Source organism: Carcharodon carcharias, chromosome 10, assembly GCF_017639515.1.
Source record: "Carcharodon carcharias isolate sCarCar2 chromosome 10, sCarCar2.pri, whole genome shotgun sequence".
NCBI lineage: Eukaryota > Metazoa > Chordata > Chondrichthyes > Lamniformes > Lamnidae > Carcharodon > Carcharodon carcharias.
Genome location: NC_054476.1, coordinates 110,447,951 through 110,464,214, shown reverse-complemented (window position 1 = coordinate 110,464,214; position 16,264 = coordinate 110,447,951). Strand labels below are relative to the sequence as shown.

Here is a 16,264-nt window from a genome sequence, read left to right as displayed (position 1 = left end):
CAGTGTTTACCAAGGAATAGGAATCTGACCAAATATCAGTAGGTGCGGCCAAAGGTGGTAGAGGTAATGGATTAGGTGAAAATTGATAGGAGGTGGTACTGGAAAGGCTGGCTATACTTAGAGTGGATATGGTGCCTGGTCCTGATGGCTTGTATCCTAAGTTGCTGAACGAGGTAGCAGAAGAGCTTGTCATAACTTCCAATCTTCCCTAGATACGGGAAAGGTGCCAGTGGGTTGGAGAGTGGCAAATGTGACACCTTCATTCAAGATGGCAGATGGAGTTTAATACAGAGAAGTGTGGGGTGATGCATTTTGATAGAAGGGATAGGGAGAAGCCATAAAGACCTAAAGAGTATTTAGAGACAGTTGTATCTGGGGGGGCTCATGTGCATAGACTTTTGAAGGTGGCAGGACATATTGAGAGAGTGACTAGCAAACCGTATGAGTCCAGTTCTTGTCACCACACTTTAGGAAGGATGTGATGGTCTTTGGGGGGGGGGGGGGGTGAAGAGAAGATTTACCAGAATGGTTCCAGGGATGATGGATTTTAGAGACAAGGTTAGGTTGGAGAAGATGGGTTTGTTCTCCTTAAAGCAATGGAGATTGAGCAGGAGATTTGAAAGAGGTGTATAAGATTATGGCAGGTGTGGATAAGATAGACAAGGAAAAACTGACCCCTTTAGCTGATGGTAGAGGGACTAAAGGACAGAGATTGAAGAGATGCACAGGGAATGTGAGGAAGATTTTTTTATGCAGAGGTTTGTAATGACTTGGAGCTCAATATCTACGAGAGCGGTACAAGCAAAGATGCTCATCTGGAGAAATGGAAGTCTGGCCATCTGTTTCTGTTAATACAGTTCAAAGTTGGCCTCATTATGAATACCTGATAGAGCTCTAAAATTCACTAATAGATTAGTTCAGAGTGAGGACTGTTTACACAGGCTGATGTGGAGTGTTTGCTTTGCTTTATTGACATTTTCATGAAGCTATAATAAGCTGTCCTTTCTTTGAAATGCTCTGTTCAATGTCTTTATTTTTAATAGGTGTGAAGTGAGGTAAAGCTTCTCTTATTGATACTATAATGGCTCTGTCTGATTGACACTTTAATAAGGTTGTAAGAGCAGCAATTTTTTCAAAGGAGATTTTTGAATGGGTGTTTTTTTAATTGCATTTCAAGACTTGCCATTGTTATTACATGACTCATTGGTTCTATTGTGCATTCTGGGTGAATGAGCATGGAGGATGCAGCTGGGACATTGGGAGTGTGTGAGGGTGTGAAGGGATGTGAGGGGTGAAGGGTAGAGGGTCTAACAACCTTTAATACAACCGGGTCATAGTTCCAAAGAACTAAAGTGGGCCTTCTAACCACACTGCCTTGGCACTTGCCTGCATCCATGGCCACACCTGACCTGCTTTCAAGGTTGGCAGAGCCAACTTCCTCCCTGGAGAGAAAAATAGAGCATGTGGGGCCATTTATATGGTGACAGGTCTGCAGGAAATTTCCTGATTCATGATTCCAGCCTTGATGGCAAAAATCCAGCCCTAAGACTCTATGAGTGACAATGTGGCAAAAAGCCAAGGTGGTCAATGTATCTCAAGCTGAGGGACATTCACTGAAAATGGTTTTGTACAAGAACCCAAGAATTAGGAGCAGGAGTAGGCCATTCAGCCCCACGGTCTGCTCCGCCATTCGATAAGATCACGGCTGCTCTGATTGTGGCCTCAACACCACTTTCCTGCCTCCTCCCCATCATCCCTGAAACCCCTGTTGATCAAAAATCCATCTAACTCAGCCTTGAAAATCTTCAATGACCCAACACTTCCCTACTTTTAAACTTCATTCCCCTTGCAATAAACACCAACATTCCATTTGCCTTCCTAATCACTTGCTGTACCTGCACATTAAATTTTCCTGATTCTTGTACCAGGACATCCAGATTCCTTGGTACCTCAGAATTCTGCAATCTCTCTCCACTTAAATAATATGCTGCTTTTCTATTCTTACTGCCAAATTGAACAGTTCATATTTTCCCACATTATACTCCAACTGCCAAAAATTTTGCCCACTCACTTAAGGAGTCTACAGAGGGAAATAGATAGTTTATGTTTGCTTCACAACTTACTTTCCTTTCTGTCTTGGTATCATCAGCAAATTTAAAAACCATACATTCGGTTCCTTCATCCAAGTAGTTGATATAGATTGTAAATAGTGGAGGCCCCAGCACTGATCCCCTTGGCACTCTGCTAGTTACAGCTTGCTAACCAGAAAAAGATCCCCAAAAAAAACTTACACCTTTTCAGCTCAATGTCATCACAACAGCTTTTAAATAGAAATCAGCCACTACCATCACCATCTTACAAGTAAATGTGGACAGGTTTTCAATGGAGTTTCAATACATTTTGAGATAGAATGTTAGACTCCACACAGCATTTTTAATAATATAATGACTATGGTTAAGTAGCAAATTTCAAGCAGAGAAATAGAGTTGATTGGAGAAGAGTGGGTTTATTTACAGCTCAGTCTGAAGAGGTGCAAAGCAGAGACAGCACAGAGATGGCTGTCTGAAATACGTGAAATACTTGACCACAGGAAATGTGACTTTGAAAAGATGTGAGATCACTGTTATATATATTTCACTATAGGAATGTCCCTCTTGAAATAGAGTCAGTTGTGGCTCAGTGGGAAGCACTATATCTCTGAGTCAGATGATCATATCTCTGAGTCGGAGTTCAAGTCCCGCACCAGAGACTTGAGCACGAAATCTAGGCTGATGCTCCAGTGAAGTCCTGAGGGAGGACTGCATTGTCACAGGTAGTGTCTTTCAGATGAGGGCCTCTCTATCCTCTGGTGGATGTGAAGGCTCTCTAATTCAAAGAAGGGCAGGGGTGTTCTACCTCGTGTTCAGGCCATTGTTTATTCCTCAACCTAAGGACAGATTGTCTCATTGCTGTTAATGGGAGCTTGCTGTGCGCATGTTAGCTGTTGTGTTTCTGATGGTATTGCAGCATTGATGACACTTCAAATGTAGTTAATTGTCTGCAAAGTGTTTTGGGGCATCTGAATTTGTGAAAGACACTGTGTAAATGCAATTCTTTCTTTTTATCTGAGCATTACAGTTATATGCTATATATATAGTATATATTATATAGTTTAGTTCTACATTTCTCACTTACCTTATTACCCACCACCCATCAAGCAATTTATGAATGACATCAACCAGCTCGTCTTCATACAGGGTCATCTCATCCTCCTGAATTGCAGTATAGCTTCTAATTACTTTATACGGCTCCCCTACAACATAAAACAGGAGGTTTAATCTTCCCCAGAATATGCTGGTGAATATGTCTGAACTATTTTCTTCAGAATGGTTTAAAATATACCAGAAGCCACATCAAAATGCACCCGAAATTTACCCTGCACAGTATACTGTTCAACAACAACTTATATATATATATAGTATCTTTAGCAAAGTAAAACACCCCAAGGTGTTTCATGGAAGCATTATCAAAGTTTGACACTGAGTCACATTAGGAGATATTAACACAGGTGAGCAAAACCTTGGTCAAAGAAGTTTTAAGGAGTGTACCAAAGGGGGACAGTGAGGTTTTTAAAAATTGTTCACGGGATGTGGGTGTCACTGGCTGGGCTAGCATTTATTTCTCATCCCTAATTGCCCATGAGAAGGTGGTGGAGAGCTGCCTTCTTGAACTGCTGCAGTCCATGTGGTGCAGGTACACCGACAGTGCTGTTAGGGAGAGAGTTCCAGGATTTTGACCCAGTGACAGTGAAGGAATGGTGATATATTTTGAGGATGGTGAGTGACTTGGAGGGAAACTTCCAGGTGCTGGTGTCCCCATGTGTCTGCTGCCCTTGTCCTTCTAGATGGTAGAGATTACAGCTTTGGAAAGTGCTGATGAAGGAGCCTTGGTGAGTTGCTGCAGTGCATCTTGTAGATGGTACACCTTGCTGCCACTGTGTGTTGGTGGTGGAGGGAGTAAATGTTTAAGGTGGTGGATGTAGTATAAGAGTTTGGCACATAGAGGGTTAATGTGGGACTGAGTACAGTACCGCTCACACAGTGATGTAAGAAGCCATATGACCCAGACGCAGGAATCAGTGTGGTATTGAGCTGAGACTGGTTAGGACCTAAGCATGGAAACAGCTCCTAGCCTTTACCCTTTACTGTACATGTGTAAATAGTTCTATTTGTTAATAAATACTTACAGTCAGTCTACTGAAGACTATGCAGACTTCTTTAAGAAACACCGTTCTGTAACCAACACCCTCCCAACCTGGTGGCAACTGGGATCAAAAGCCCTCCACTTTGCTAAAATGCTGAAACAAGCATAGATGCTGGAAGACTAAGACAAAACCTCAATGAAAATTCTGACCTCAGAGACACATCCAATAGAAGCTGAAGATGCAGAGAAACCTTACCAGAAAATGCTCCAGAGAAAAAGCCTGCAAGCTGAAGGCAGAGATTTTTTGTGGCACTAGATGACTCATTTGAATCCTCCTTGGAAGTCCAGCTTCAGAGCACAGAGTGCACCGAACCTGTAAGGAGAGCTAAATCTTTTAAAGTTCCAGGCTGCAGCCAGCCCTGTGAACTCTTTCCCTAATTCAACGTTGAAGGAAAGCCCATCACTAAAACCCAAATCTCCAGTCAGAGCCCCAACACATGGCCTCCGAACTCGTAAGAACAGAAAAATAATTAATTATTTAAATCTCTCGCAAACGTTGCAACAGTCCAGCTTGGAAAATGGTAAGCATAACTTTAAATTTGAAAGCCTAGTTACTCGCCATAGCAAACAGCAGAACAAAAGAGATTGGCACACAGCCAATCCAGGCAGCCATCGCTAAGAGTCTTCTTCAAGAAGCTCGTAAGTAAATAAAGACTGTAAATCTTTATTCTGTGGATCCTGCCAAGACCAACAAGTGCAGGAAATCCCTTTGTCTCAGAGCTAACGACGACACCTTCTTGAAAGCCTGCAAGCTCTTAAAGCTGCATATACAATTTAAACATTTTAAATTGGATCACAATTCAACACTTGCAACACAAGTTAGACTAACCCAAGAGCCAAACCCAAAGGGAAATGTGGCGTCCTTGAGAAGCAATTTTTCATATTACTGGAGTACATCAGGTCTCAGTAAAACAATCAGAGGAAGCCTCTGGCTTTTATACTGGTTGGTGATCTTCCGAATCATGTTATCCTAATGCAATGCACTGATGAATCTACAACCAGCCTCAAGGAGCTTTTTACAGCCTTTGATAAATATTTTAATCTTCAAGTTGAGGAGGGTGCAGAGCTTAAACAGAGGCATAGAAAACCCTCAGTAAAGTGATGAAGAAAGACAGTCCCTGAAGAAACCATACGAGGGCATCAATAAAGTAGGGAACTCTCCATAAGTCCCAAAGGAAAACTTTTTTGAAGACACTGACATATTTCCAGAACTGTGCCAGCAGTTGATAGTGAATGGCAAAGAAACAAACCAGTGACAGTGTGGAGCGAGCAGCTGACTGTGAATGCTATCTCTTGAAATCCAAAATAATCAAGCCCTGTAAAAGGGAAATGAGATAAGGTTCAAGAATTGTTGTATCAAGGTGGTATTGGATGATTTGAAACACAAGATTCAAGTTTAAAAACACTTGATAAACTAAAGTCTTCAATGAACCAAAATGTTTGAGATATGAACAAATACATTTCTGAGACATGACAAAGGTAGCAGGAGGAAATAACAACCCTTAATTCCACAGTTGGCAACCCAAAGCGGGAATTAGGAAAACTCAACCAGATGTACAGCCGGGCACAACAACAGGCAGAAAATGCACTCATATAAGTTGCAACCTTGAAAGACTCTTTGAGGAACCAATGCATGCCCCTGGAAAAAACAAGGAGTTAAAAAATGCTATTTCAGATAAAGCTGTGATGGAACTATCAGTAGTGACAAAGCAATACACTGAAGCACAGAGTGAGAAGACAAGAGCTGAACAAGAAAATAAACAGTTGAAAGAACAGCTAATTATCTTTCAAGATCAGATTCAAAAATAGTACATTAGCCTTCAGCAACATGATGGAATAAAGACTACTTTGAGAAGTATAATGGAAGAACAGCAAAACAAACTCTGAGTAAATTACAAGAAAATTCAAGATGAAATAATCAAGTTTCACAACAAAAAAGAAAACCTATGGAAGAACCTTTACATGCTGTAAGGATCCCTCAGATCAGAGTTTGTTCCTCTGGAATATTTCAAAGAGAAACAAAATGAATTTAATGTCACTCTGAAAGAGCTGACGAACCAGATTTCCAAGAATACTCAGGAATATTCAATATTCCAGGAGGAAGCTGAGAGGTTCAAGAAAGAGACTGCAGCGCTGAAGGAAAAAGTTCACATTTGGAAGGAACCTTGGAAAAATATTACATTCCCAAAATGATATATGAAGTGATGAAAATCAACACAGGATGGCAAGTGAAGGTAGAAGTTCTCACTAAAGAACGTGAGGTGTCTCAAAAACAATTGACAGAAGTGCTGTTACAGAATGTGAGCTGGAAGGATAGCACAGAGGAATTATAGTCTCCTGAGGAAAAAACAATCAGCGGAGAGAATCAATTTTCACGTACGAAAGATGAGTTTGATAAGGGAAAACAAGAACTGATGAGAACACTGGCATGTCACACACAGGAAATACAATACTTGAAAGAGGACTTGAAATGCTTAAATAATGAATTTATACAAACAAATTGAACAAAGATAGATGTTCAGTTAATACTTGGTGAACTTGAAGCATCAGTTGTGTTTAGTAAACATTGTGAGAAATGCCTGGAGAAGGAATTGCTGAAGAATCAGAACAGTTGCTTGAAAGCAGTATTAATAATAAAAACTGATAACATTTTTGAACTCTGATCCAATCTGAACAACACAATGGACGAGATGTGAGGTTTGGAAGAACGAATCCAGACTTTGAAAGTAGACAAGGAGAATTCTAAGAAACAGATTGAAGATCTAATGAGAACGTAAGAAATAGGAACAGGAGTAGACTTTTCAGCCCCTTGAGCCTGCTCCGTCATTCAATAAGAACATGACTGATCTTCTTGTGTTTCGATTTCCACATTCCCATCTAACCCCAATAACATTGATTTTCTTGCCTAACAAGAATCTAGCTACCTCTGCCTTAAAAATATACAATGATCCCACCTCCACCAGCTTCTTAGGCAGATAATTCCAAAGTTGCACAAACCTCAGAGAGAAAAAAATTCTCCTCATCTCTGTCCTAAAAGGGTGACCCCTAATTTTAAAACAATGCCCTTAATTCTGGACTCACCCGCGAGAAGAAACATCCTTTCGACATTTGCCTTCTCAAGGCCGTTTAGAATCTTGCATGCTTCAATCACATCACCCCTCACTCTTTTAAACTCCAATGGAAACAAGCCCAGTCTGTCCAACCTTTCCTTATAAGACAACCCACTCATTCCAGGTATCAATCTAGTAAACCTCCTTTGAACTGCCTCCAATGCATTTACATCCTTCCTTAAATAAGGGGACCAAAACTGCACAAAATATTTGAGATGTGGTCTTACCAATGCCCTGTATAACTGAAGCATAACATCCTTACTTTTATGCTCAATCCCTCTTGTGATAAAGGATAGCATTCCATTAGCCTTCTTAATTACTTGCTGTACCCGTATGCTAACATTTTGTGACTCATGTACTAGAATACCTAAATCCCTCTGCACCTCAGAATTATGCAGCCGTTGTCCATTTAAGTAATACTCTGCGTTTTTGTTCTTCCTGCCAAAGTGAACAACTTCCCACTTACCCACATTAAACTCAATTTGTCACATCTTTGCCCACTCTCTCAATCTATCTATATCCATTTGCAACCTCCTCATGTCCACTTCACAACATACTTTCCTACCTATCTTTGTGTTATCTGCAAATTTAGCTACCATGTCTTCACTCCACTCATCTAAATCATTGGTGTAAATTGTAAAAAGTTGAGGCCCCAGTACAGACCCCTGTAGGACTCTACTCGTCACATCCTGCCAATCCAAAAAAGACACATTTATGCATATTCTCTACTTTCTGCCAGCCAGCCAATCTTCTATCCATGCTAATACATTACCCCCTACACCATGAGCTTTTATTTTCTATAATAATCTTTGTTGTGGCACTTTATTAAATGCCTTCTGGAAATCCAAGTACAGTACATCTACAGGCTCTCCTTTATCCATTCTGCACGTTACTCCTTCAAAAAACTCCAATAAATTGTTTAAACATGATTTTCTTTTCATAAAACCATGCTGACTCTTCCTGATTGTCTTGAGCTCTTCTAAGTGCCCAGCTATAACCTCCTTAACGATCAACCCTAATAACTTCCCCAGACAGATGTCAAGCTAACTGGCCTATAGTTTCCTGTTTTCTGCCTCCCTCCCTTCTTGAATAGAGGGGTTATAATTTCTACTTTCCAATCTGACGGAACCATTCCCGAATCTAGGGAATTTTGCAAAATTAACACCAGTGTATCAACTACCTCATTAGCCAACTCTTTTAAGACCCTAGGATGCAGTCCATTGGGATCCGGATACTTGCTAGCACACAGCTCCATTAATTTTCCCAGTGCCATTTCCCCAGTGATTTCAATTTCACCAAGTTCCTTTCTCCTGTTCACCTCCCAATTTATAGCTATCACTGGAATGTTTTTGTATCCTCTATAGTGTACACAGAAACAAAATATTTGTTCATTTTTCTGACATTTACTTATTATCTACTATTAACTCCCCACTGTCACTTTCTAGGTGACCAACATTCACTTTACTGACTCCTTTTCTTTTTAAATATCTGTAGAAACTCTTGCTATCTGCTTTTACATTTATGGCTGGATTCTTTCTTTATATTCTGTCCAATCATCTGTCCTGCCACTCATCTTTGAGGAGTTGTATGCTTTTTCCTTAAGTTTGATGTTTTCCTTAAATTCTTTAGTTAACTATGGACGGTGGGTCCTCGCCTTAGAATTTTTCTTTATAGTAGAAATATACTTATTCTGAATCCTCTGAAATATTCCCTTAAATGTCTGCCACTGCTCCTCTATTGATCTATCTTTTAGCTTAGTTTCCCAGTTCACTTCAGCTAGCTCAGCTTTTATGCCCACATTGTTGCCCTTATTTAAGTTTAAGTTACTAGTCTTAGACCCACTCTTCTCCCTTTGAAATTGGATGTAAAATTCAATCATATTGTGGTCGCTGCTACCTAGGGGTGCCTTTACTCTGAGGTCATTAATTAATCCTGTCACGTTACACTATACCAAGTCTAATATAACCTGCTCTCTGGTTGGTTCCAGAACATGCTGCTCTAAGAAACTATCTTGAAAGCATTCTAAGAACTAATCCAGGCTACTACTGCTAATCTGATTTTTCCAGTTTATGTGTAGATTAAAATCACCCATGATTATTGCCGTCGCTTTATCACAAGCAAACAATATTTTCTCTTGAATACTTTGTCCTACACTGTGGCTAGGCAACCTGTAGACCACTCCTACTAATGAATTATTTCCCCTACTATTCCTCATCTCCGCCCAAACTGATTCTACATCATCTCTTGAACTAAGGTTATCTCTAACTATTGAATCAATGCCCTCTTTGATTAACAGTGCTACCCCTCCATCTTACCTAGCTTCCTATTCTTCTTGAATGTCATGTACCCTTCAATGTTAAGGACCTATTCTTTGTCATCCTGCAGCCACGGCTCTGTAAGTACTATCAGATCATATTTATTTACTTAATTGTGGGCCATCAATTCATTTGCTTTGTTATGAATGCTACATGCATTCAGATAGAGAGTCTTCAGTTTTGTCTTTTTGTGCCTTGGTAACATCTAGTCTTGGCTGCTGATATATTCTTAGGTTTTTTTCTCTCTCCCTTCCTGCCATTCTCTGACCCTCAGTTCTATTTTGCTCTCCAGTCTTGATTCTACACCTTGAATTGCTACTTCTACCCAAGCTTGATCCCTCAGCCCTCTTGTTTACTTTAAAGCCCTCTCTACTTCCCTAATTATGCGATTTGCAAGGACACTCATCCCAGCATGGCTCAGGTGTAAACCGTCCCAATGGTACAGCCTCTACTTTCCCCAGTACTGATGCCAGTGCCCCACAAATCGGAACCCACTTACCCCACAACAATCTTTGAGCAACGCATTTGTCTCTCTAATCTGATTTGTCCTATGCCAATTTGCATGTGGCTCAGGTAATAATCCAGATTATTACCTTTGAGGTTCTGCGTTTCAATTTGGTACCTAACTCCTCATACTGAATTTGCAGAACCTCTTTCCAAGTTCTACCTATGTGAACATATATGAGTTAGGAGCAGGAGTAGGCCACTTGGCCCTTCGAGCCTGCTCAGCAATTCAATGAGATCATCGCTGATCTGACTGTAACCCCTGGTAACCTTTCATTCCTTTGTTTATCAAGAATCTATCTACTTCTGCCTTGAAAACATTCAAAGACTCTGCTTCATTGCCTTTTGAGGAAGGGAGCTCCAAAGGCTCTCTACCCTCAGAGAAAAAATTTCTTCTCATCTTTATTTTAAATGGGCGGCTCCTTATTTTTAAACAGTGACCCTTAGTTCTAGATTCTTCCACAGGAGGAAACATCCTCTCCACATCCACCCTGTCAAGACCCCTCAGGATCTTGTATGTTTCAATCAAGTCGCCTTTTACTCTTCTAAACTCTAGTGGATACAAGCCTAGATTGTTCAAGTTCTCCTCATAAAACAACCAACCCATTCCTGGTATTAGTTTAGTAAACCTTCTCTGAACTGCTTCTAATGCATTTCCATCCTTCCTCAAAAAAAGAGACCAATAATGCACATAGTACTCCAGGTGTGGTCTCACCAGTGTCCTGTACAATTGAAACATACCCTCCCAACTTTTATAATCAATTCCCTTGCAATAAACGATAACCTTCTATAAGCTTTCCTAATTACTTGCTGCACTTGCATACTAGCCTTTTGAGATTCATGCACTAGGACACCCAGATCCCTCTGTATCTTAGAGCTCTGCAATCTCTCATCATTTAGATAGTATGCTTATTTTTTATTCTTTCTACCAAGATGGACAATTTTACCTTTTCCCACATTATACTCCATTCGCCAGATCTTTGCCCATTCACTTAACCTTGTAGTTACATGTCCCCTTGTAGCCTCCTTATGTCCTCAACTTACTTTCCGACCTATCCTTGTATCATCAGCAAATTAGCAATCATACTTCCTGTCCCTTCATCTAAGGTACCCCATAATAGACCAGTTGTCAAAATTAAATCCCGTGGAATTAAAAAGGGGAGAGGCAGCATGGATATAAAATTGGCTGAGGGACGGAAAGTAGAGATCAATAATGAATGGCTCCTTTTCAGGCTGAAGGGAAGTGTTCCCCAGGGATCATTATTCATATCACTGCTTGTTTTGATGCTTTTTTCTAAATGACCTGGACTTGGGTGCACAGGACATAATTTCAAAGCCTGCAGATGATCTGATAAGGGTATAAGGGTGATGACTCTGAGGGCCAGTATCCTGGATCACCTGCCAAGTCACAGTTGAAAGAGGTGTGGGTAGAGGAAACCGTTGTCCCACAACTCTCATTTATGATCTTTGTGTTCAGGCTCTGGTGGTGGGACTTGAACTCAGGACCTATTAATTCAGAGACAAGTGCGCTGCCAAACTGAGCCACAGCTGACACACCCCAAGGAATCAAGTAGGAAAGTAAGAAAGCTATGCTAAATTCTTAGAAAACATTGGTTAGGCCACAGTCCAATTCTGGGCACCACATTTTAGGAAAGATATCAAGGCCTTAGAGAAGATGCAGAAGAGATTTACTGAAATGACAGCAGGGATGAGGGACTTAGTTATGTGGAAAGATTGGAGAAGCTGGGGTTTTCTCCTTAAAGCAGCAAAGATCAAGAGGAGAATTGATAAGCATATTTAATTAAAACCATTCATGATTTTAAATAAGGAGAAATTGTTTCCAGCAGCAGTAGGGCACAAATTTATGATAATTGGCAAAAGAACCAGAGGCGACATGAAAAAGATTTTTTTTACACTGCAAGTTCTGATCTGGGGCTGAGTGTTCATGAATGTTTGAAGTTGGCAAGTTGGGAAGGCTGTTAAATACATGAATTGTATCCTGGTCTGAAACGGTGATGGAAACAGATTCAATATGACTTTTCAAAAGAATTTGAAAAGACAAAAATTAAAATGCTATGGAAAACGAGCAAGGGGGTGAGACTAATTAGATAGTTTTGTAAAAGAACTGAAACAGGTGAGTCAGTGTGACACACTGAGAGCTCACGCACTAATTGCTGAGCCTGCATACGCTGGTGCCACTGTGTAGTCAAGGTTGGTGCTGTCTACTTTCTGGTAGCTCCATGTGTAGTGGTGGCTGCTGAAATCACCGATGTAAATGGCTGGAAGATTGGCAGTTGGTAGGGCGATGGCTAATCATGTTTTTGTCAGCAGCTTGTAAATGTTCATGTTTGTCTTCTTGTCCACTCTGGTTGCAATAGGAAATGATGAGTACTCAATGGGATACTTCAGCTTTGGTCATCAGTTCACCGGTGATGTATGTGGCCATACTTTATTTCGTATGTCACTCTTGCCTCTGAAGTCCGAGGTTCCCCAGGTTCAAATCCCAGTGCAAGGCTTTAGCACGAAAAACTAGCCTCGTACTACAGTGCAGTACTGAGGAAGTACTGAGCTGCTGGAGGCGCTGTCTTTCAGATGAGACGTTAAACCAAGAGCATGAATCTGCCTGCTCAGGTGGATGGAGAAGATCCTATGAAACTATTTCGAAGATGAACAGGGGAGGTCTCCTGGGTGTCCTTGCCAATATTTATTCCTTAATTAACATCACCTTGTCATTATCACATTGCTGTTTGTGGGAGCTTGCTGTGCGCAAATTGGCAGCCGTGTTTCCTACATTACAACAGTGACTACACATCAGAAGTAATTAAATGGCTGTAAATCACTTCAGGATGTCCTCTGGTCATGAAAGGTGCTAATATAAAGTCTTTCCTTCTTTTGGGATGGGCACACCATCATGTGAAACTCAGCTTTAATGTTTTTCAGGCCAGAAGGCCTCTTTGGGCTTTCAGATATTGATCATTTGCAGGAATCCTGGCTGAATAACCTTACTCCTCATCCACAAAATATTCAGCCTACCCTGCCTTTGGTCACCTTGCTTAGCAATAACCAAAGATCAGAGCTGATGCCTTCTGAGCTGTACTGATCACAGTCACAAGTGGCGGGTTAACCCTGGCCCAGTGCAGTATGTTTGTGCTCGAACACACTGCACTGCGCAAAACTACATTAAAATAATAAAGACAGGAAGAACATCAGATTCCTAACACCTCTCTACAGCTCAGCTTACCAGCTGCTGTCTTCGCTTTTCAACATGTTTCCTTAACATTATCTTCAACTCTTCATCTCCCAGTTCAGGTTTATTGACTGTCTTCATGTCCTTCATGGTACCTGGACCACAACAACTGGATCCTCCCCCACCCACTGCAAGTAATGAGTGAACTGAAAGAGTCCAAGGAGCATCAGTGACCAGCCAAGAAACATTCAGAACAGAACTAAATGTCCAGGTGAAATTGTCAAACTTATATAAAATTTCCGCAGATAACCTTGAGATAAAGACAACTCAATTTACTAGAGTAGTTGCTGAGACAAATGAAAAGGCTCAGAAGCTCAATAAACAACTGGAAAAGAAGAAAATTATCAAAATTTTGACTAAAATTGTAAAACAGATGGGAATGAAGGTTTCATTGTGGAAACGTGAATGTCCATATTCAACAAGACAACCCACACAACAAAGGAAGAAAAGAAAGAAGCGACAGGGAGACGAGCACAATGCTCGTCCACCCCACAAGAAACGATTTAGAATAAGAGCACCCACTGATCAACACAACAGCCGAACCAACCAAGTACAATTCAACATTAAACAATGGAAGAATGAAAGCAAACCCAAATGCCAGTCCAACCTCCAAGCCAACAACAAGATCCAGAAGCACCAGAGCTACCACTCTCCTAACAGAATGGTGAACGAGATGTGGAAAGGTTATAAGTCCTCCAGACCACTTGAACCTCTAACTCCAAGGACTTGAAGGGGGAGATGGAGTACTGAGAATGTTGTAAAAATGCTAATACAGTATTGGAATAATGCAGTAATAGTAATAATGTGGTAACAACAGTGTAAATGTATGACACTGATAACAATGTAAGATATGAAATAAACTAATGTAACCCCATGGGATAAAGACTTGGGGGAGGTGTAGTAAAAGGGTCTGGAATATATAGGGTAAATGCGGGGCTGAATATAGTACTGGCCACACAATGATGTAAGAAGGCACATGACCCACTGATCAGGAGTCAGTGTGGTGTTGAGCAGAGATGGGTTAAGACCTAAACATGGACTTAGCCCCTAGCCTGTACATGTGTAAATGGTGGGGAGGGGGTAGAGGGGGGAGGGGGTAGAGGGGGGAGGGAGGAGGGGGTGGGGAGTCAGGGGGATTAGTTAGCTCAGTTGGCTAGGTGGCTAGATTGTGATGCAAAATGATGCCAAGAGCATGAACTCAATCCCTTTACCGGCCGTGGTATCTCATTGAGGACTTGCCTCCTCACCATGCCCCAAGCCTGTGGAGTGCCGACCCTCTAACTATGTGTTATCAAAAATTCTCTCTGTCTAATGGAGGGAGATGCTTATGGTCCTTGGGGAATATGGCTAAGACGATGATAATGACAACGGCGTGTATAAACAGTTCTCCTTGCCAATAAAGACTTATTGGAGCTGCACTAATCCAGGCGAGTAAGTGAGTAGGGTGGTAGGTGGATAGGGTGGTGAGGTTGGCTCAGGTCAGGTGAGGGCAAGTCGGGGGGGATTTGGTGGGGGTCAAGTTGGGTCAAGGGGAGTAGGGGGTTCTGGGGGTAGTTGGGGGACAGGGAGGGAACTAGGGGGGGCCAATATGAGTGATGGGGGTCGGAGGGGCGGTTAGTTGTATAGTTACCCAGGAATTAGATTAAGATGTTTCAGTCTAACATTTCCTTGGTAACGATCCAGATAAGTAAGTCAGAATGTCCGAAATCTCCGACTCTAACTCAGAGTTGAAGATATTTTTGGAGGGTCCCAGGCAGCATGGGAATTGTCCATCGGAAGTTCAAACTTCCTGGGCAACGCCCACGAGTCAGTGCATTGAGACTTCCAAGGGGTCCCAACATGCATCTTAAGGGATATATCTTGGTCTCCGACTATCCAGAGACTGGAAAATCTGGGCCAAAATGGCTGACCCAGTTCAGTTTCTGATCAATGGTAATCCCTAGGATGTTGATAGTGGGAGATGGTTAGATTCTCTCTAGTTGGAAATGGTCAAAGCCTGGCACTTATGGTGCGAATGTCATTTGCCACTGTAGGATATGGAATCTGTAGAATGGAGAGCCATAGTTTATGATTGAGACATGTGTTGGCTATCCAACTAGAAGGGTATATACACATCCATATATAAATACTAAAGCTTGACTAAAATCCCAGTCCCCCATGCTCCTGAGACATTGGGAGCAGGACTGATGGGAGAAAGTTGTTTTTCAAAAAACTGCTGAACTGTGAGAAGTAATTTGTTTACAGACAGTCTTCAGAGCTGAGACATAGAAAGGTTATTGAAAAGGCTTTAAGATAGGCCTTATATAGGTACACCTTACAGGTATGTCTGTCAGTGCTCCTGAGATTTGACAAGCACAACTAGCTAACAAAACAATTAAAGCACTTAGGCTTCATATGTGGAAAATTGCCCACTTAGTCGACCTGAACTGAGTTCTGCCGAAGAAATCGGCAAGCGAGTGTCTGCTCCCAATTCAGTATGTGATGATGGAACTAGAATTGTATAAAAATAGACAGTGACTTCTGAATTTCAGTCCTGTAGGTGAGAGAGGGAGGTGATCTGGTCAATCCCAGAAAGCTGCAATAAACACAGACCTGACCAGTTGTGGGTGATTTGTGGGCACAAGCTCCTTGTAACTCCATGGGTAGAATTTTCCCATCGTTGGGGGGTTGTGCGGGGGTGGTCACAGACCTGATCAGTGCCCCCGATTGGGTCCGCATCACCATTTTTTGTGGGCGTGCCAATTAAGGCCTGCCCAGCGTGATGCGCACCTGGAAGTGCTGTGCGCTCCCTGTGCAGGCGGGGAGGGTGGGTTCCCTGACTCACTCTTTCCTACATGCGCACAAAA

General features: G+C 41.7%; 1 protein-coding gene across 6 annotated transcripts in view; it reads right to left on the bottom strand.

The window, feature by feature from the left end:
- ncf1 (neutrophil cytosolic factor 1) overlaps positions 1–16,264 on the bottom strand; it is a 214,924-nt gene that overhangs the window by 101,588 nt on the left and 97,072 nt on the right. For all 6 annotated transcript variants that reach the window (XM_041197505.1, XM_041197506.1, XM_041197501.1 and 3 more), the window contains one exon: positions 3,175–3,292. In XM_041197505.1, coding sequence (XP_041053439.1) covers positions 3,175–3,292 — 118 coding nt within the window. The remainder of the gene's footprint in view (positions 1–3,174; positions 3,293–16,264) is intronic.